Here is a 21820-nt window from a genome sequence, read left to right as displayed (position 1 = left end):
TAAAACTTGGTAAATGTTGTGGGGATTGGGAATTTTCTACAATTGAGCAGATTTTTTGGCACTTCTGCAGCATGTTAACATAGCTACTCATATACTGAATTCTAATGGAAAAACCCGCTGTCTGGGCTAATAGAAAATTTTACATTTTGAGAGAGATGTTCCAAATTTTCAGGGGGTTTTGTACATTTTTTTGTAATACATTGTGTTAATCACTAACTGCATGTTTGTTCAGAGATGTCAAGTTGGATGATGTAGTGTTGTTGTCTCTTTAAAAACACCCTGCAGGTGTAATCTGGCAAATAGCTTCACAAAGCAGCAGCTATATTAGTCAAAGTGTGATATCCACACTTAGGTCTGGGCTGTCTTTTACTCCAGAGTTAAATGATGTCTTGTCTATCTCCATTAAACTGTTTTTAAGAAAGCAACTTTGCTTGCACCATGCTACTTTTTCTTAAAAATGGTTTGCACCCTGAAAATTGGTAGTTCTGAAAGCGTTTGTTTTGATGACTGAATTAAAATGGTTTACTTGCGGAGTGGAGAGGGCTTCAGTAGTGTTTGTTAGAATAGTGTTTGAATATCATTTGACAGGAAATCTTTGCTTTGGAGAACATGTAAGAAAAAGCCCATCCTGTTACCTTTATTGTATTTTGAAATATTTAAAGAACCAAACCCCAGCAGGGTCTGCAGATAGGCATCTGCACGTAAAAGGCCAGCCAACAGCAGGAATATGAGGCTTCCCCTATTCTTGCTCCCCATAAAGTTGAAGCTGTTCCCCAGCACTTCTATGACATGAGCCAGGGTGCATGGTCAACATGTTTGTTTAATATGTATATACCTGGCAGTGACCTCTGCGTGCAGGTCTTATCCACTCAGCCCTAGAAACCTGGTCTGGAACATGAATGTCTTCCTATAAATGGTTTGGGGGAATATCCTGTGCCAGTCCTGCATTTCCAGCTATACTGATGCAAATTGGGGATACAAAAAATACACATTTCCTGCATATTGTTGTAAATGACAGCGCCACTTGATTTGAAAACTCTTTATAGATAATTCTGTTGAAATGCGGTTGTATAGCTGTTAGTTGGAGTTAGATGACTTAAAGGGGTTTCTGACCTTCTGTTTGATTTTGATTTTTAATGAATTATTGTCTGCCAAGAAAGTGATATTACTCTGCTAAACTACACATCTGTTTATAGCTACTATGTATATCTATTAGGTTGCTGGTTGTGACTTCATAGTTAAAATTAGGTTCTGAAATGAGGCACACATTTGTTTAAGTAGCTTTTCAATGTGATACTTCATATGGTGTTAGTTGTTTTGTTCTTTTTAATTTACTATGTAGATTTAATCATTTTTGTATATTTTTTTTATAAAGATCTATTTAAATTTGGGCCCTTTCTGAAATCTTGATCTGAAATGTTTTATTGTCAACATGTATCCGTTAAAACAACATTTTCTGTCTGCACAGAATTTGGTAGCGATAGTAATGTTGAGTAGATCTGGTGAATTGGAGGAATGCAGGAGAGAGCCTGAAGGGCAGGGGAATATGAGGTACGGGAGGTTGAGGGGTAAAGGAGGGCAAATATGAAAGGCTAAGGAGGAACAGGAAGGGAGAAAGTGAGTGGAGCAGAAAACAGAATGGCATAAAGATGGAAACTTAGAGTGTGTGTGGTGTGGGATAATCAATAGGGAATTAGGATAGTACTGTGGTGGGAGAGGATGGAGAGAAAGTATGGTTTTCCTCTTCCGGGTATTAAGAGAAAAATAGAATGGCAGCTCCTTCATCTTAGAGGATAGGAGAGAGTAAGTGGAGTTCCCTCCAAGTCATTGGGGAAATGCTCTCATTTGTCTATGCATTTAAGGTTGAATTTTGAACCTGTAATGATCCCTCTCACATTCAGGGTGGGTAGCTTTCCTAAAGGCTCAAAAATCAGAAGGCAGGTATTTTTTAAAAAGTGATGTATTATTTTTCTAGCATCCCTTTTACCAAACTTTTCCATCCACTTTCACTGAACACCCAGCTGACGGTGTTTCTAATGTGTGAAGGGGATGTGCAGACAGAAAGATTCAAGGGTCATTTGGTGAGTTTAAAGGGGGGTAGTTTCATAAAGGAGGTGCTGCCATCCCTGCTGCAGAATTAAAGTTTTGGTGTAGGACGCACAGTAGTTATGGTGGTAGTAAAGTGTGTGCTTGTGGGTGATGGTGGCACAATAAAGGTAAGCCATCCAGCAATGTATAAACTTTTAATTTCTTTGCTTTTTCAGTTTTGTTAAGTATTCCGTGTATAGCAACTTTCACTTTTCACAACTAAGTTTTTGTTGTGCATTCATTTGATTAGCTTGAATGTTTTCAGTAGAGGTAGTCCATAGTAGGTTTCACCACCATTGGAAAGATTTACTTTCCCCAGGTATTGTCTTCATCTATATTAGACTGAACCAAGGCTTACGGTGCAGATTTACTCTGAAAATTTACATCTATTGGTGGCATTATAGGATTCCATTGTTTGTTTTCTGTCAAATGTTGTCACGCCAAATATGCTCAGTTTACAAGTAAAAACATGTTATGTTTTAATTACCAGTCCACAGATTTGACATAACACCTAAAAGCCAAACCATGTTTTTTCCTTCTTGAGTGCCATCATCAGTTAAGAGGTTCTGTAGGCCAGATGAAGCCCTCAGTGACATGTGCAGCAACCTTGCCTCTGTTAAGGTTGACACAGGTGTAACTGTTTGGCCCTGTAACTGAGAGTTAGCACATACTACTTCTGATCATGCACAAGAAGTAATAGAATCCAGTGCGCACTCTCACTTTTTGATGTGTTCGCACAGCTGACAGGAGTATCAAGAAGTAAAAATGTATTTATGTAACTGAAGTGAGCAGATACGACATGCTGGCAGCTGAATATTAAGATGTTATTTTTTACAAGGTCACTTTTCAGAGCAGATTTGTACTTTGGACTCTGTTGGTGAACAGCCACATCTTGCTTCACTCTGCACTGATAGTTCAGCTATCCCTGGACTTCCCATTCCTCATTAGTTTTCACTCGATGTGTTGCACCACTTTTTTTATCTGCCAGGTGTGGAAGCAGGAAAGAGGTTGCTTCAGCATCTGAAGCCAACAGTGCTCCTTGTGGCAGATTCAGTGACAGTACATCAGAAGATGGGGCTAAGTGCAGTACCTCCATAACACCTCTTAAAGGAAGCATCTCCCCACTGGAGCACCTTGGATGCTGTTGAACAAATTTTAAATATACGATAAACACCCTACCAGAGTTATAGTTCAATCAAGATATAAATAAAGTTCAGACAGTTCTTGGAGCACCATAGCAGTATATGAAATAGCCAAAATACAGAGCATTTATTGTTGGGAATATCAATTCAAGGCATCAGCTTTATATGATAAAAGTTTTTAGTAGTTATCTGCAAGTTGTTCATACTAAGTTCTGCTGGTGTTGGGATTTGTGTGTGAAAGAATTAAAATTGCTGAGTTTTTCTTTGAAAAATTCAATTTTATAGTAGCTTTACATCCCATAATGTTGTTGTTGAATACATCCATGTTATCATCATGTCTGCTTATATTGTGGACTTTGGGCTGTGTGTATATTTAACTAATATACCATAATGTCTTTTTGAAGATGTTGAGCCCTCTGAGTTATAAAGAGTTTTACAGTACTTGCTATGATTGGGGTCACTACAATTCCTAAATTTAATTTTTGTTAGCTCTCTAGTTATCTGAATTATTTACCAAGTTTCATACCACTGTGGGGATCCCCCAAGACCCTCTTCCACTTGATTCTCCAAAACTCAGTTTGACTCCAGAATTTGTCATGCCAGGTGGCTTTATTTGGTATAAAGCAACACTATGCCCAAGCTGGCCAGGCTCAAATGCAGTGTGTGGTTGCAGGGTACATCACAACTCTGAAGTTACACAGCAAAACTTTTCCTTATATACTTCCTTCTGTTTATATTGTATTTAAAATTTGTTCAACAACTTTCAAGGTTCTTCAGTGGGGGGAAATGAATGACTAGTAAGCACAATTATTATTCATTATTATTACTAGCTTCTATATTGCTAACTATACAGTGCATCATGTGCTTAATGATTGGCTTGGTTACTTTTCAGAATGCTCTCTCCATGTGCTGTTCATGTATAACCTGATCTCTACATTCCAGTTTTCCCTTGTCCATTGTCCCAGAGAGTTCCTACTTATCTTAGCTAGACTGACTCTAGCCTAATACTTGTTATACTCTTATTTACAACTTAATTTTCCATTCACCTTCTCAATTGTTTCCACTGAGAAATGAGGTCTGTCTTACGTCCTATTACTCGTGTCAAGTTAGACCTAAAACCACTATCATTTATGAGGTTAATACAGTATATAGTCTTTTTAATATGTTACATATTTTCACAATTGAATCACAAAGTTGTTGTTGCATCTGTTTGTTAATTTTGTGTGTATTTGCCTTTGGATTTCTGTTTTTATTTATGAAGACCTGCCAAATACATTGCTTTAGAATCTGTGTATTTCTTGAATTACTGGTGGCCACTAGTGTCACATGAGTCCAGAAGCTGGGACTTTAAGAAAAAACAAATATAATGAAACTGGCAATAAAATGTTGAGAAGCTCACAATAAAATCAAAATAAATCAAAGTTGGCAACACAGTCTTTGATTAAGCTGAGGGTCTTCTTTCTTCTCTTGCTTTACTACCAGCTACTCTTGGCTCGTACAATATCCCCAGGGTATCCCTGGGGCTAACATTGCCTCTTGTCCCCTCCCTGGCTGGGGCTAAAACTCCAGAATCTCCTTAGTTACCGTGGCTCATCTTCTTTCTTTCCCCGACTTCATCTACAGAGAGAGAAATCGAATGACTATAGGGGGCTCAGTTGAATTGTCCATCAGCAGGGCTGGAACATACTTGAACAGCACTGATCAGAGATGTATTTTACTTTATCTTTTTACCTTTAATTGTTTAGGGCTCCTCTGTCCTTTTCAGGGTAGCATTAAAAACTGCCTTCCGTGTCTTTAATTTCTGTCACACCTGTTAAAGACCACCATAATATCCTCCTCCCTCCTACATTTCCTTCTCCTTCCATTCATCTAGTGTTTCCTCCTTTCAGTTTGGTCCAAAGACTCACCATTTGGTGTGAGAACAGTTTCCTTTGGTATATCTGTCTGTATTAGCTGTTTTACGACTCATCCTCATTGACTCTCCAGCTATTTCATTCTAACTTAAATAATTTTTCTGTCTGGTCCCTCAATAATATATATATTTTTGGAACCATTGTGAAATCTGTAAAACATTTTTGATTCATTGGCATGAAAGATATTATATCAAATTATATCAAATAAAGTTGTTAATATTCTGTGTGGTCTAAAAGGCCAGCTAGTTGTGTGCTCTGAATGCCTCGGGATGCAGATTATGAAAAGCATGTTTGATTTCTGTATGCAAACATAATAAAACATAACTTTGTCATTTAGACATGAAGAGAGTCATGGTCAAATAAAGAAAGGAAAGACTAGTGATATATTATGACAAGAACTAGAAGGATCTAAATCTTTATGTCAAAGGTGTAGTTTGGATAGCTCTCTAGTCAGCAATGGCTAGATGTGACCGCCTTGTATTTCAAATATGAGCAACCCCCTCCCCTCAAATGAGGAATAAAACAAACATGGGGGGACCTTTTGTGAGGTGGGGGATTGTTTATTATTTTAGCACTGGTGATGTGTTCCGCAAAGATACTCTGCCTTGAGGAGCTTGGTAGGTAAAATTTCATAGTCTTCACTTATAATGTCCATAACTTACAGTAATAGACTGCACCAATGTGGCCCCTCCCACCTGCAAGCTTCTCCACATGGGTGGGTACCTGTACTCACATTGCCCTGTTGACTTTAGTGGGTCTACACATGGGTAGAGGGTGCCTATCCACTTGGAGCAGCTTGCAGGATCAGGGCCTTCTTGTGGAACAAAGTTAAATATATGTATAAAAAAATTACTTGCCTCAGTTAGGTATAGTTGAGAGGTACAGTAGGCTATTGTTTTGACCTGAGAAAAGTAATAAAGTAGTTATATTAGCAAAAAGGAGGTGATGGCCATTGTCGTTGAGTGTAAGATAGTACAGACAAGATAAACAGTTTCTACTGTATGGACAAGTATGGAGGGTATCTTGAAGGGCTATACTGAATGATCAGATAAAATATGAAACTGCTAAGGCAGCTGCTTTTTGTGTCTTGTTGCAGTTGGGGAGCAGCTGTCACTTGCTTGTTTGGTCTTCCCTTTTCCTCAACCAGTTAGGTTGATGTTAAATTCTATCCTTTGTAGCCAGAGTAGCCTGAAAATCTGTGGAGAGAGAAAAGGGGAAACTTACAAAGGTTTCTTTTTTTAACATTCCAGATCTATTTAAAATATATATTTATTTACATTTCAGTTTCTTAATTCTTTTAGATATTGGTATTTAAAAATGCACAATGGTGGGTGCATTCTTAATTTACATCATCTTGCAACATACAAAGTAAATAGCTCACTAGACATGATCCATTGTGCTACGTAACATTACTTGGGTATTTCAATTACAGACTTATTTAGTTGTCATTAGTTTTGTTAAAGTAATCCACATCGGGGGGGTTTAAAATATTTAATAAATGAAGGTTACTTTCAATTGATTTCTCTTTCTAATTTTTTGCCAAGTATTCTGCTGCTGCAGGCTTCCCATAACGGACATTTGACAAGGTTATTCATGACTGCATTTTGAACAGTAGCTTCTAGTTGTTCCTGTTTTAATTTTGTTGGCATGAACATTGAGAAGTAAGACCCTGATGCTAAAAAGAGATCCCTACCTGTCATTTGGACTTTGTGGGTTTATTGCTTTGCTGGATTTCCTATTATACTGCTAAACCTACCCTTGTGAATACCCAGTTTCCCAAGCTTTGGTTTTGGTCCTATGATTGGTGACTGACCACGATGTTTAACACTGAAAAGATGTAGAATTCCTCATTTCACTTCTTATAGGAATATAGAACAATCTCCAACAATCTCAAACTGAAATATTCTTCCAGTTAAACAATGGAAATAAGAAAAACAGGCTTTCTAAGGACAAATATCAGCCTTATAAAATGCTACTATTCATCTTCTTAGCCAGAGACAGTTTTATTTTTGATAAGCAAGTAGAATATTATTAGATTATTATCATCATCAAAGGATGAGGAGATAGGTTTTGTGCATGGCGTGGTGAATTTTCATTACAGTTTTGCAAGGTGCGCACACTCCTGTGGGGGGGAGGGGGGGTGGGAGGACACAACTTGAATAAAATTTTAACTGTTCTTTTTTATAGGTAAAGAGAGACCTTCTGCTCAGTCACTGAAAACGTCAAGAGATACATCCCCATCAGGTTCCACAGCAGTACCCTCTTCAAAGGTGAACTATGTTTCTGTTGTTTTTGTTTTTAATAGTGGTACTACCCATGAGAAGATCCAAGTTAAATTCAGATTCCTATCTTCTTGCTTGACAGTCAGAGGCAGTGTGTTTTGCCACTAAGCAAGAAGAATGTTTCATTGTATTTCAATGGCTTCTTCTGGAGTAAGAAGAAATGTGGACATGATATTTAGAGTGAACAGGATCTTAAAGAAAATGGCATCCCCCACAGCTAGTGCAGTGTACCAACACAGCTTCTGAGTTCTCTTTTTTAGACAAACAGTTAGGAAAACTTTCCCTTGAAATACTAAAAACCATGGAAATCCTGAGCGAAAGACTAATTAGTGTTTTTGAAAAAAGATGTGAAAGGCGAAAACAGTTAATTGAAAGGACTGATCAGACTTCTGCAGTGCTCTGCCAATCCTTTACATTTATGCAGTTCTTTATGATTTTCAAACTGGTGTGCTAACATTAACTAATTCTCAACACCCCTCCGGGATATGTGAGTGATAGGCAACATCTGCACTACACAGCTTTTAGCGACAGGGCTGTGCTGCTAAAAGACGCGCGGTGTAGCCGCTGTTTGTTGGCTCTCCTGCCAACAAAAAACTTCCACCCCCAAGAGCGGTATTTGCATTGTTGGCAGGAAAGCGCTGTTCACACTGGCACTTTTTGCGGCAAAACTTTTGTCTTTCAGGGGAGGGGGGCTTTAACACTCTGAAAGGCAAAAGTTTTGTCATTCAATTGCCAGTGTAGACATAGCCTTAGTCTCTGAACATTACAGACGTGGAAACTGAGATACAGACTTTTTAATACCCAAAATTTGCACAGGTTTAGCTAAAATCAGGTGTTTTTTTTTTGTTTTATGGACACACTTAAACTAGTTCAGGGGTTGGCAACCTATGGCACACGTGCCAAAGATGGCACGCAAGCCAATTTTTAATGGCACGCTGGGGCCTGCCGAGACTCCAGTGTGCCATTAAAAATCCTGCCGAAGCGGCAAGCCGCAGGGTCCGCGCTCCTGGGTCGGCGCTCTGGGCCGCCAGCCCCTCCCCCGCCTTCCCCTGGAGTGCTGCTGCCGCGCGCGCAGTGCTCTGGGGGCTGGGGCTGTGCGCTCCAGCGGGGCAGCGTTTGGCTCTGTGAGGAGGGAAAGACGCTCCCCGCTCATCTGAAGTTGTGCCGCCGCCCCACCCCTCAGAGCGCTGCCCACGCGGCGGCAGGGCTCTGGATGAGTGGGGAGCCTCATGGTAAGGGGGCCGGGGGGGGGATTTAGGGGTTGGATAAGGGGTGGGGACAGGGAGCAGGGGTGTTGGATAGGGTGGGATCCTGGGTGGGGTGGTTAGAGGTGGGGGTCTTTGGCGGGGCAGTCAGGGAGGCGGGGGTTGGATGGGGCATGGGAGTCCCGGAGTCTGTTAGGGGGTGGGGGGTGGATAGGGGTCAGGGGCAGGGAGCAAGGAGGGTCCTGGAGGGGGAGATAGGTGAGGGGGGTCTCTGGAGGGGGTGGTCAGGGGACAAGGAGCTGGGTGGGGGTTGGATGAGTCGGGAGTTCGTGGGGATGTCAGGAGGTAGGGGTGTGGAGAGGGGTTGGAGCAGGCAGGGAGTGGGGGAGTTGTATGGGTCCAGAGTTCTGGGGTCCTGTCAGGGGCGGGAGCGGTTAGATAGGCATGGGAGTCCGGGGTCTGTCTTGGGGTGCGGGGGTGTGGATAAGGGTCGGGGCAGTCAGGGGACAGGTAGGGGGTAGGGTCCTGGGGGGCAGTCAGGGGACAAGGGGCAGGGAGGCTTAGATAGGGGGTGGGGTCCCAGGAGGGAGTAGTCGGGACAAGGAGCGGGGGGGGGGCTTGGGGGGGGCAGTCACCCAGCCCTCTACCCTGAGCCCTGCCCTCCCACACACACTTCCAGGCCCCTGCCCTGAGCCCTGTACCACCCAGCCATCTGTTGACTCCTTCACCCCCTCCCACCATGACCCCAGCCTTGACTCTGGCATCCCCACACATACCCAGCCCCCCCTCCCCTGACACCTGCACCCCCTCACGTGCCCCCAGCCCTCTGCCCTGACTCTTGCACCCTCCACATCCCCAGCCCCCCCACATCACATGCACCCTGCACATTCCCACCCCCACGCTGAGCACCAAACAGGAGCTCCTGCACCCCCCCTCACATTCCCACCTGCACCCCTAACATCAAATGGGAGCTGCCCAGGTAAGTGCTCCCAACCCAAACCTCCTGCCCCAACCCTGAGCCCCCTCTCTCATTCTAGCTCCTGGCCAGACCCTTCACCTCCAGCCCTGTGCTCGGGCCATTCCCACCCTCAGCTCAGTGCAGAGAGAGGAAGAGAATGGGCCAGAACCAGGAAGAAGGTAGGTACCCACTGTATGTGGGCAGGGCCGGGACCCCAGACCGGCAGCGGGGTGAGCGAGTCTGGCAGCTGGCATCCCAGCTGGCAGGAGCCAGCAGATGGAACTCCTGAGCAGCAGTGGGATGAGCCGCTCAGCCCACTGCCGGTCTGGGGTCTGGGGTCCCGGCTGCTGGCCCCGCACAGCCTGCTGCCGGTCTGGGATTCTGGACCCTTCCCAGCTGGGGTCCTGGCTGCAGGCCCCACTCAGCCCAGTGCCGGCCTAGGTGAACAGAACCCCAGACCAGCAGCGGGCTGAGCGGGCCGGCAGCGTAAGATCAACATTTTAATTTAATTTTAAATGAAGCTGCTTAAACATTTTGAAAACCTTGTTTATTTTACAATACAACACTAGTTTAGTTATATAATATATAGACTTGTAGAGAGAGACCTTCTAAAAAACATTAAAATGTATGACCGGCACGCGAAACCTTAAATTAGAGTGAATAAATGAAGACTCGGCACATCACTTCTGAAAGGTTGCCGACCCCTGAACTAGTTTAAATCTTGTATAAATTTAGTTTGATGCAGTTACAAATGGTTAATTGCAAAATTCTGTTAAAATTGTGGTATAAGACGGCAAATGGAAAATAATTCAAAAGCTAGGTCTTATAGTTCATTGTTTAAAAAACTAAATTGTGCTTCCAACACACCACCTAAATGCTGTTTGACTTACTGCCTTATTTTTGGCTATATAGTTTTATATTGTTTATTTATGTACATGTGCATATCAGCATGTATGCATATTTATATATAATTTCTTTAGCATATTATTTTTAAAACTGGGCCTGTAGGGACAGGTGGGGATAGTGTATTTGTTCTCTGTATTGTGGTAGTGCTCAGGACCCCATTATACTAGACTCTATATAGACATAAGAAAAAGACCATCCCTACCCCAAAGATTTTACAGTATAAGTATATGGCAAGATATATAGAGCTCTGTTTAAGCTAACAAAAATGGACTTAAGACTTCTTTTAGATGATAAATTTGCCACCTCTGTAGCTAATTTGCCTCCCCAAAAATAACATCTTAGCTTGGGTTTCCACTTACCCTCAGCATTAGCTGGGCCTGTGGAATAGGGCATTGTTTACACCTGTGTTGCCATCCTCTTATAACAAGTCTATAGCAACTAGGCTGTGAAATCTATTTCTGTAACAAAACAGGTTTATTTTTTTTAAATTATGCAGCCTGTTTGAGAAATGACTTTAGAGTTTTATTTTGCATACTTAAAAAAGAAAGTTTGGCAATATTCACAGCTCTTGAATTAGAACTTCTTATAAGAACTTGGCAGATTTGTGCTTTACATTCTTTTCTAATTATAAAATAGTATCTAAGTACTGTTTTTATTAGGAAACTTGACTTGTGTTGGGAAAGTATCAATTAAATGGCAACTCGCACTGAAGGCTTCTCTACATGCGGAAAGTTTTTTGGACAGTTAAGGTGATTAGTCAATAAATATAAGTTATAGCATATTAAACCCTGTGTGGATGCTTTCATTCAAAAGGAAAATGGTTTTAAATGTAGTTCACTTTAACTTAATCCTCCTTGGATCTTTTTACTTTTGTGTTACACTTAGTGTACTGACGATTTCTTTATATATACATTTATTGAGTTTTGATTAAGGCTACGGTTTTGTCATGGATATTTTTAGTTAAAATCATGGACAGGTCACTGGCAAGAAACAAAAAATCACGGAAGCTGTGACTAAAAACATACCTGCCCCTCCTCTTCCTGCAGCAGCTAGGAGCTGCAGGGACTGGCTGCTTGCAGCGGCTGAGCAGCTGCAAGGGGGGGCCCTGCCAGCAGTGGCAGCTGGGGAGCTCAGGGGTCCCCGCCAGCGCTGGCAGCCAGTCAGTTGCAGGGATCCCCCACGGAGGCTGAGCTGCTGCCAGGGTCCCCCACTGCTGGCTTCAGCGGATGTTACTGAGCATGCTCAGTTCGTGTGAGCAAGCTCCGTACACCCTAAGTAGCACATTCAGTCAGATAACATTTTTTTCACATGATAGGGCGACTGGTCAGCTATGGGGGGCCCCCAGTGTCACACAGGTCACAGGAAATCACAGATTCCGTGACTTTCGTGACCTTTGTGACATAATGGTAGCCTTACTTATGATTTATAAGAATTAAATTGCATATCTTTGAGCCCTGTTCTCTTTGCTGTAATCCATGGATATTGATATCCTATGGATTCCTGTTTGTGGGTTGTTGAAATGATATAAATAGTGTGAATCTGAATTTATCTTCATATCCCGCAGAGCTGGCTATCATTGACAAATACAAGGGTAAAATTTTATTTTAAAATACTGTCAAGGACTTCAATCAAGGAAAGGGAGGAGATTGTAATGGAGCTATGGTACAGGATGTTTTTGAAGACTGAGGAGGAGTCAGGTTGAAATTGTTCTTTCCTACAAAAAAAGAATATAGAAAAATTGAGCATCTTGGAAAGATTGGATGTTTGCTCCTGGGTATGTGCAAGAAGCTTTGAGCAGCTGGGAAAAATGGATTGGGCTGCTCACTTTGTGAGCTAGTGTGCTAGGGGAGGAGGAGGAGGAGATCTATCACCTCCCTTCCCATGCACCTCAGACTTCTCTCTCTTTGCAATGCCTCCTGACTTCTGTAAAGATTACTTACAAAAGAGAGAACACTGCACCAGTACTCCATGATCCACAGTAGTTTCCAGTTCTTTTCTGAGTTCAACCAAAGGTGCTAACTTTAATTTGTAAAGCCTAACAGGGATTTGATCCTTTTAACTTCAGAGAGCAATTCTATTTCTGTGTGATACCATGGAGTTGAGAATTGAGTCTGTGGGTGTAATCACGAGGAGTCTGGAGATGTAGTCTTATTGTGGGTCCTCATTGTAGAATTTGCTTTGCCAACCATTTTGTCAGATTCTAAATTTATTGACCTTCAAGTCATGGTGTAAGGCACACTTGTTTTCACAGTTTGGTTGTTTTGGGGTTTTTTTAAGAGTGAGACAAGATGAATAGCAGTGGGAGTGGTGGCAAAACTTCAGAGAATCTAGAAAACTCTTACCATTTTTGGACTTCAGTCTTAATTGGTAGTGTAGTTTTTTTAAAACATAATTATACATACACCCAGAGTCTTAGATGAACCCACTTCTGTAAATAATATGTACATAAAATATACACCAGGTTGAAGCAAGATCTGAGGAGCTATCTGTTTCTTACTGGGTGTTTCCTTTGTACATGGATGTTTGTAATGGATACCACTCTCAATAACAAAACAATCAAGGTCATGCACTTAGTGGGAGACCATTTCTAAAACACTATTGATGTGAGCATTTCCATTTGAAAAGGTAGATTAAAAAGACCCCAAAACATGGGTAACTTGTATTTTACATTATTCACCTTTTCACCTCAAAAAATTAGTGGTCTTAATGAAGGCAGTTTTCTGATGACTTAAATAATTTACAGAATAGTCTCCTGATTGCTATAATTAACTTAGAGGCAAGGTGAATGAGATGGTATCTTTTATTGAATCAACTTCTGTTGATGAAAAAGACAAACTAACTTAGATTCCTTTGTGTATTGTATACAGTACTTATCCTTTATTTGTATTTAGATTTGTTTATAGCCTTTTATCCTTGCAAACCAGACAGAGCTATTAAACCAATCTTACATTTGCTCTAACTTCTCCTTTTTGTATATTTTCACATCGCTTCCCTTTGATCTCTTTATCTTTTTTACTTAATTCCAAAGTCTTAAGTCAACACTTTTCCATTATCTCTGCTACATAACCTTGCCTAGTTTTCCTTGACCTTAATAAAAGTAAGTCTGAAAAGTTTGCCCTTTTTTTAGTTTAGTAAAATGCATGTTCCTTGGTTTGGGGATTTTTCTAATTCTTAGTCCAGTAGACAAACATGACTTCCTCGGTTTATTTCCCATTTTGAAAATATTGTTTCTGATTCTGAATAATTGCTTTTTTGAACTTTTCAAGGTATTTTTATATTAAATCTAACCTGTAACATTCATTTTTTTGTACAGGTCTTGGATAAAAGCAGCAGGCTGTCTGAAAAGGAACTTGCAGAAGCTGCAAGCAAATGGGCAGCTGAAAAATCAGAGAAGGCCGATGAAAGCAATTTACCTGAAATTACTGAATATGATGTAAGACTGATACATTCATATATTTATTTTAAAATATTGCGACTCTAACATTTTGCTTATCTGCACTTTATGATTTATGAAATATGCAATTCAGCAAAGAGTTGATAGTAGAGCTCCACCTCTCAGAAAATATTTAATAGGAGGATGCTGTAGTGAGATCTTGTGTTTCTGAGATTTAATTATTTTTGAAAAATTCACATAGTTTGTTAGCATAGAACTAAACATTGAACTAAAATGGATACATTGAACTAAAAGACTCCAAACCTGCAGGAAGCCCTGTGCTGACAGACCCCTGCTCTCTCATTTAAGCTCCTTGCAGGATTGGGTCCTAAATGAGCAAGCAACAAAATGATCAGGGGGCTGGGGCACATGACTTCTGAGGAGAGGCTGGGGGAACTGGGGTTATTTAGTCTGCAGAAGAGAAGAGTGAGGGGGGATTTGATAGCAGCCTTCAATGGCTTCAAAGGCGATGAAGCTAGGCTGTTCTCAATAATGGCAGATGACAAAAAAAGAAGCAGTGGTCTCAAGTTGCAGTGGGGGAGGTCTAGGTTGGATATTAGGAAACACTATTTGACTAGGAGAGTGGTGAAGCACTGGAATGGGTTATCTAGGGAGGTGGTGGAATCTCCATCCTTAGAGGTTTTTGAGGCCCGGCTTGACAAAGCCCTGGCTGGGATGATTTAGTTGGTTTTGGTCCTGCTTTGAGCAGGGGATTGGTCTATATGACCTCCTGAGGTCTCTTCCAACTCTAATATTCTATAATTCTATGATTCAAGGGAATTTTGAGAGGCAAAATTTGATAATTTGCAGTAGGTTTTCCAGTAATTAATATGAATGAATTAGATTCTTCAGTTAGTCATTTTAGAGAAAAATAAAGTAGCACTTACTGTTTATATAAAGTTCTACGTATAATTTGGTTCTTTCCTACGTAGGAAACTTCTGCTCAGAATGTTAAATTCAGATGAGTCCTTTTGTGTAAATATATAGTTGTATATGTGTGTGTTACATGTATGTTTAAATAATTTGGAAATAACAAAATAGTCTGTGTATGGTTTCTTGAAATACTCTTCTTGTGGTTCTCATACTTCTGGCATTAAAAAGAATTAGATTGAAAGAATAATCCTTTTCCCTTGTAGTTATTGTCATTATTATGATGAACTTAATCTTTCTTCTGACACAGAAATGATTACTATATTAAGTGTGTGTTTTATATTTATTATTTAGAATGTTGTTTGTAAAATTGTGGATGTTTTGTACTGGACCATGTGGAAGACTTAGCAGATCCTGAAGCTAACTCAGTGCATCTCCAGGAAGTACAGAGCAAAACATGCCACAGTTCTGCCTCTCTTACCTAGTACTACTTTAGTGAAATAGCAATGTTCACAAAGGTTTGTAAAGAGAGTGCTTGTGTGTATGCATGTATACAGGGCAGGAGAAGTTACATTACAATACCTACTAGCCCCAGAACTAAGCCTATTTGGCAGATTGAAATATGTTGGGGCCACAAGCTGTGCTGCCCCTTTGCCTCTGCTCTCCCATCTCCCCAACACTTCTTGGGACTGAAGGCACCTTTATGCTAGTTCTTCTAGCCCCCTTGCCCTTCCCCCCCATACCAAATATAATGCCCCTATCACAAAATAAATCTAGGCCTCCAGATAAACCAATTAATGTCGAGCTACTGGTCACTGGATAGCAATTTCTTGTTCCTAACATTGTTTATTCTGAAGATAAAATTTCATTTTAATAATGATCCATGGAATAGTATAGTACAGTACTGTAAGTCAGATATAATGTCTCCAAAACTCAACTGATTGAGTCAAAGTTTACATCTGTCTAGGGTTTAAGGCCGTGCCTAGCACTATAGTATCTGAGTATTTGCATAGTGTACAATATGAGCCATCGTTCCCCTCCAGGAAAGGAGCAGCAGAGTGATCCAAGTGTTACAGCTCTTTCAACAAGAGGGGAAGCAGGGAAGAGACCAGCAGAAGCTGCCGTTCTTGGAAGAAAACAAAATGACAGACATTTTTTCTAAGAGGAGGGGAGGGAAGAGTGAGAAGAAGAAGAAACAGAGTGGCACACTGGAGAACTGCTGCGAAGCCAAGGCCTTTCTGTGCATCAGCTCTGTAAAGCAGAAAGAGAGAGAATTGGGGTGTGGGGGGAGCCAGGAATTTGTTTTACTTAGGATAGAATTTTGCAGGAGACAGAGTTGATCTATTGGTTTGGGAAATGAAAATGTGGGAATGAAAGTTAAATAGATGGGAGGGTTGGGGTTGGGCTGAGGCTTTGAGGGGAGGTATCGCAGCATGGGTACTTTTCACCAGGGTTTATAGGTTTAGTTCTCTGACTATGAGGTATTGAAGAAATTTTCCAAGCCAGGGCTGTGTTTGTTCCCTTTTCAAAATATTGGCTAACATTTTGTGCCGCAGTACCTGGGCACAACAAAATGAGCTATAAACATAATGGCTGCTTTAGATTTTTCCTAATGTCAATTTTTTTTGGTCTGGTTCTTAATGTTGTTTGAACTATTTTTATTTGAATTAACCTTTTTTTAGCATGCTTAACTCCCTTTCAAATGAATGGGAGACAGCATTACAAGATTTAATACAGTAACAATATTTATTGTGCTTTTTAAATTATCTATATTGTCTCAAGAGTTTTCAACAGGCCCTCAGGACTATGCTAGCTGTTTCTTTTTCTTGTGTTCTTCCTCTTAATTATGATGTCTTATTATTACCCAGTCGTCCCCTACAATGGACAGTACTTCTGTCAGGCCTTACTAGATTTCTTCATCAATTTTACATTTATAAAATCTAAACACACTTTAACGATACTGTTCTGTGAACCTATTTCTATATGATGGTGCATTCAAGTACCTTGTAGTCATTATTTCTCAGCTTCCCTGTTATCCTCACATTCTCAATCATTTCCTTCCTATCAGCACAGAGTAAATTTAGATGGCTTTTTCTAGTTGGCGTCTAAACTCCATGGGTCATGAACAGTTTATATTTTCTGTCTTTGACATCTCCATGCACATTGTTAGTACTTTCATAAGTCAACTTCTAATTAATTTAGGAATCCTCTGGTGCATGTTTTTATTTGTTACTCAACAGATATCTAGGTAGTTAAATCCCCCTATCAATATTTCTCCTGTACATTTGAATGCCACAAGAGTTCTTCCATGGAGTTTTCAATCCTGTAATCCTGTCTGGTGGCCTGTAGCAGATTCACCACACACCTCATTGTTGATTTCTAGTTTTGACTTTGCTGTCATTATCAGTATCATCTCTCCAACTTCTTTAAAAGACAAAGGGCAAATAAATGATTCTGATATGGATGTCCAGCATGATCAAGGGACTGATTCACAGAGCATTTTTGAATTTCACTAAAAGTGTAATTTTTCATAAATTAACTATTTGTTGATGTCATATCCATAAGTGTAATTTTCAAATTTCTGTGGTAAAAATTTTGTACTGAGAGATTTCTGAAAAAGAGTGAAATGGTACTTGAGTAATTGTATCAAATAGAACTTAATGAAGCTAGAGCAAAAATGTTAATATTAGTTATGGTTTTTTTAAGGCGGGGTCCTCAGCTCCATTATATGTTGAACGGACAGAAGAAACAGAGACAAATATAACAGATAGTACAGAATTATATGAAGACAACCAGCTTCTCGGCCGCTCAAAAGCAATTGCAACAAAAACCAAAGAGATTGAACAGGTGAGTATTTTAGCTTCCTTGTTGGCAATATGATGGTTTGTTGAGACTTTTGTAGGTGGCTAGAAATATATATAGCATTTTCCCCCCTCCACCCGCTTAAGGCAGAATATTACATTTTTGCCAAATATTTCCTCATTTCTTTATAGAAAACTTCAGTGATTTTAATATTTCTTTACATAGTTACAAAAAATATTTACTCAGATTTTTTTGGAAGTGGAAGGAAGTGTTCGTATCTATATCATATAACATATCTCCCTGAAAAAAACCCAAGACCTACCTTAAAAACACAGAAAATGTCTTCCCTTTCCCATGTCTTTGTATACAGCTCTTGACTTCCTGTCTCAATAAACAAAATGAAGCTAAGAAAATGGCTCCTTCTTGATGAGTTATTTCATATTCAAATGTTATATATTCAGAGCATTTAATATATTATTACTAATTTAGTCATAGGTTTACATTAGATCAAGTGATCAGAAACTATTTTTTCATTGTCGTTTTCTATAAGATTTAATGTTTAAAAATGTGAGTTTCGACTGCTAACCATTGAGTCTCTTTTTTAAAATGTTACATTTGAATCTCAAAGCAGTTTTGTCTTCATCTGAAGATAACTAAGTGTTAATAGGTTTAGATTTTGCTTTGGCTGCAATATTTTATAGCTGGGTGGGGGAGAAAAATGTCTATCAAGACATATTGTTTTGCTCCACTATTGGCTCCTTTTCTTATTAGTGATGGCTAGTCCTTGTTCTACCCATTGCTTATGATGCTCAGCCACTTCTTTGTTGAGGAAAAGATGCAGATCAGCCCATCAGTTTTCATTTGTCTGGAAAGGTTAGATGAAGTGTTAGTATTTCCATGTCTCCGTTAATGTTAAAGCAAGAGTTTCAAGTACAGCTGAATTTAAGTATTTATGCCCAACTTAGAGAGCTACAGTCAATACTTTAGAATTTTGGGTCTGCTTCAGATTTGCTCTGCTTTAGTGTGCTGGCACAGTCGCCCTGTGAGGGATAGAAAAGATGGACAAACAATCCTTCTCACAGTGCTTAATTGGTAACATTGTAAAACATCTCTCTGATCTTTTCCCTAGGCCTTTAGAGAGCATAGTTAAGTCATCATTTTCCACCTGGATTTCTAGTAGGCTTCATCTTATTGTCTTATTGTTTGGCCTACTAAGCTGATGTTAGTACACTTTGTGTCTACTGAATTGGCACACAAAGGACCAATATCTTCCCTGTCAGTCAGTCTGTTCCACTTTTGGTGGAACATTCCCTATGTTTCCTCAGACTTGGTGGTTAAAGCAGTTGGCTAGCAAATTTTCCTACTGCATTTGCTGTAAACAAGTGAAGTCACTGTGACGGGTTCTGTGTTCTTAAAGGTTTCCTGAGCAGCCAGACCTGGAGAGAAGAGCTGGTAGCTATGGCTAGTTCAGCTGTTGTGAGATGGAACTAACTGTTTCTCTGGACTGGGGGGAATCATAAAAAAGAATCAGATACGTCTAGTGGTGTGGGGAGTGAAAGAAGTGCTGCTGTGAAGGCAGAGGAGCGGCTCTCGGGGCTGCAGATTCTGAGCCAAAGTCCAGCTAGGGCAAAGAAGGAACTGCCTGGCTTGAACGAAGGAGGACTGTGCTGAGACCAAGGGATTGTAATCACAGTAAAAACTACTTTTTGTTTTTCCAAAGTGAATTCTTGGCTGAAAGAAACAGCCTTGTGTGGTTTGTGAACAGTTGGACTATAGGTGGAAGGAATGAGCTGTGCATTTGTGTTGTATTTGGACCTGTGGCCAAAGGAAGGAGACTTATTTTCCTGTATTGAGTCGGGAATGTTTTTTCTTCTTTTTTTGCACCTTACTTAAGTGGGCTGTGACCCCCCAATGCTCAAGAGAGTGTGATGGTTCCATTACACAGTGCCAAAAGCATATACTGAGCCACTCTACCACTATGAGCATATACTATGCCACTCTACCACTACAAATTCATATGGTCCTTTTGATAATAAGAAATCTGGTGTAGAAAAATCATTTAATCTGTAGTCTTGATGAAAAATTACTTAGCTCTCTTTAGGAGGAGAATTTGATTTTTAGACCCCAAAATGCTAATCTTCCATCTCCTATATTGTCAATGTGTGCTATTGTTACCGAGAATCATAGTAAGTCACTATTCTATTCTATTCTATTCTAATACCGTGCCGCAGTACCTGAGTGCCTTCCAGTACTGCATTAAGCAGCATGACTATGTGTCTGTTATGTGTTGTTTTTTCTCTCATCCTCTCCCTAGAGGGCAAAGCATGTGCCGTGGAGAGTCTTAGTTTGGTAGTATGTGGTTTTGTTTTGGTTTGTATTATAGGCAAACCTGTTGCTTTGTGTTTATATTAGAGAAGACCAGAAATGTGCCTTGCACTTGGAGTGGTAAGTGATGAGGTTTGTGTAGGTCCTTAGTTCTTGGAGGAATGTATTCCATAGTCTAGGACCACCCCTGGAGAAAATTCTGTCTCCCACATAGAGGAGCTTTACTCTTATTGTTGTGAGTTCCATTGCATCAGAGGAGCACAATTATTGACAACAGTCTTCACCCTGGAGCTTGAGATAATCTTTTAGATATCTTGGCCCAGGCCACAGAGCACTTAGAAGTTAAGGACTGAGATCTTGAACTTCATTAAAAATTCTATGGGAAGCCACTGTAGAGAGTAGAGGACAGATCTGATGTGCTCACAGTAACCTGTGTAACTGGGGAGACATGCTGCATGTTCTGTAGTAGTTAGAGTTTTCTAAGTGCTGAAGGCGTCATGCCCAGATATATTGCACTGCTGTAGTCCAGCTGAGAGGTGAGAAAGATATGAATAGCTGAATCCAGGTCTTTGTCCACCAGGAACAGATGAAGTTTCCTAGCCAAGCTGGTACCAGCATCCACAAGCAGTGCTTTCTATGTGAGAGTGTAGCATCAGTAAGCAATCCAACTTCCCTTCTACAGTCTGGACTGAAATGACGAATTGTGGGTGTGTATCTTCAGCCAGTGGAGACTACACAGCTATTCAGAATATTTTCCTCTGCCCACCAGCATCACCTCTGTTTTGCTCGAGTCCAGCTTCAGCAGCTGTTCTTCATCCATGAGCTGATCCTATCCAAGCACTAGGCTATGTAGGTGGTAGTGAAGTGGTCATATGCAGTGAAGGATAGGCAGAACTGTGTGTCATCTGCATATTGCTGGCACCTGAATCCATGTTTTCTGACCAGTTAAGTTAGTGGTTGCAGGTAGCTGTTGAAAAGGACTGAAGAAGAGTTGATCCTTGTGGAACTCCACAAGTGAGGGTTTGATGATGGAGGTGCACTTTTCCATCTCTACTCATTGGGTGCATCCCTTCAGGAAGAATTCAAACCATTTTAGTGCGTTATGCTGGACCCCTGATATCTCTCGCCTGTGAATCAGCAGACTCTCATGGTCAACAGTGTCAAATTCTGCAGAGGGGTCAAGAAGGGTAAGAATGGATGTCTGCCCTCTCCTCCATTGACAGAAAGAAATCACCCAACAGTGCCACTACAGCAGTTTTGGTTCTTTGATCTGGCTTGAATTCAGATACTGTTGGGTCTAGACTGTTAGCTTCAGTTAGATGAGCTTGTAGTTGGCCTCTTGCTATCGTCTCTGTCAGCTTGCTAAGGAATGGGAGGTTTGACAATGGGCAACAGTTGACTAGAATGGAAGAGTTTAGTCTTCAGTGTTGGTCAGACTGTTGCACATTTGATATCACATTGCTGTTGCCCAGCCAAGATGAAGGCAAGAATAATTGAAGCCAGGTTTTCATCCACCAGAAAGGGATGGAGTCTTTTAGTCAACAGGAGATGGTAGAAAGCACTACTCACAGCCACTAATGACCAAAATAGCCAATGCCTCAGTCAGACAAGGAATCTTCCCTAATTCTATCATAGAATCATAGAATTCAAGATCAGAAGGGACCATTATGATCATCTAGTCTGACCTCCTGCAAGATGCAGGCCACATAAGCCGATCCACCCACTCCTTAAGGAAGCGACCCCTGCCCCATGCTTCGGAGGAAGGCGAAAAACCTCCAGGGCCACTGCCAATCTACCCTGGAGGAAAATTCCTTCCCGACCCCAAATATGGCGGTCAGCTGAACCCCGAGCATGCAGGCAAGACTCTCCAGCCAGACCCTCTGGAAAAAGGCTAAC

General features: G+C 40.8%; 1 protein-coding gene across 18 annotated transcripts in view; it reads left to right on the top strand.

Moving 5' to 3' along the window:
- Window positions 1-21820, top strand: part of PPHLN1 (periphilin 1) — a 121194-nt gene that overhangs the window by 58006 nt on the left and 41368 nt on the right. For all 18 annotated transcript variants that reach the window (XM_039505593.1, XM_039505667.1, XM_039505677.1 and 15 more), the window contains 3 exons: window positions 7331-7413; window positions 13808-13927; window positions 17504-17644. In XM_039505593.1, coding sequence (XP_039361527.1) covers window positions 7331-7413; window positions 13808-13927; window positions 17504-17644 — 344 coding nt within the window. The remainder of the gene's footprint in view (window positions 1-7330; window positions 7414-13807; window positions 13928-17503; window positions 17645-21820) is intronic.

This window comes from Mauremys reevesii, linkage group 1, assembly GCF_016161935.1.
Source record: "Mauremys reevesii isolate NIE-2019 linkage group 1, ASM1616193v1, whole genome shotgun sequence".
NCBI classification, from domain to species: domain Eukaryota; kingdom Metazoa; phylum Chordata; order Testudines; family Geoemydidae; genus Mauremys; species Mauremys reevesii.
The sequence above is the reverse complement of the archived record's forward strand: the minus strand, read 5'-3'. Positions and strand labels throughout refer to the sequence as shown.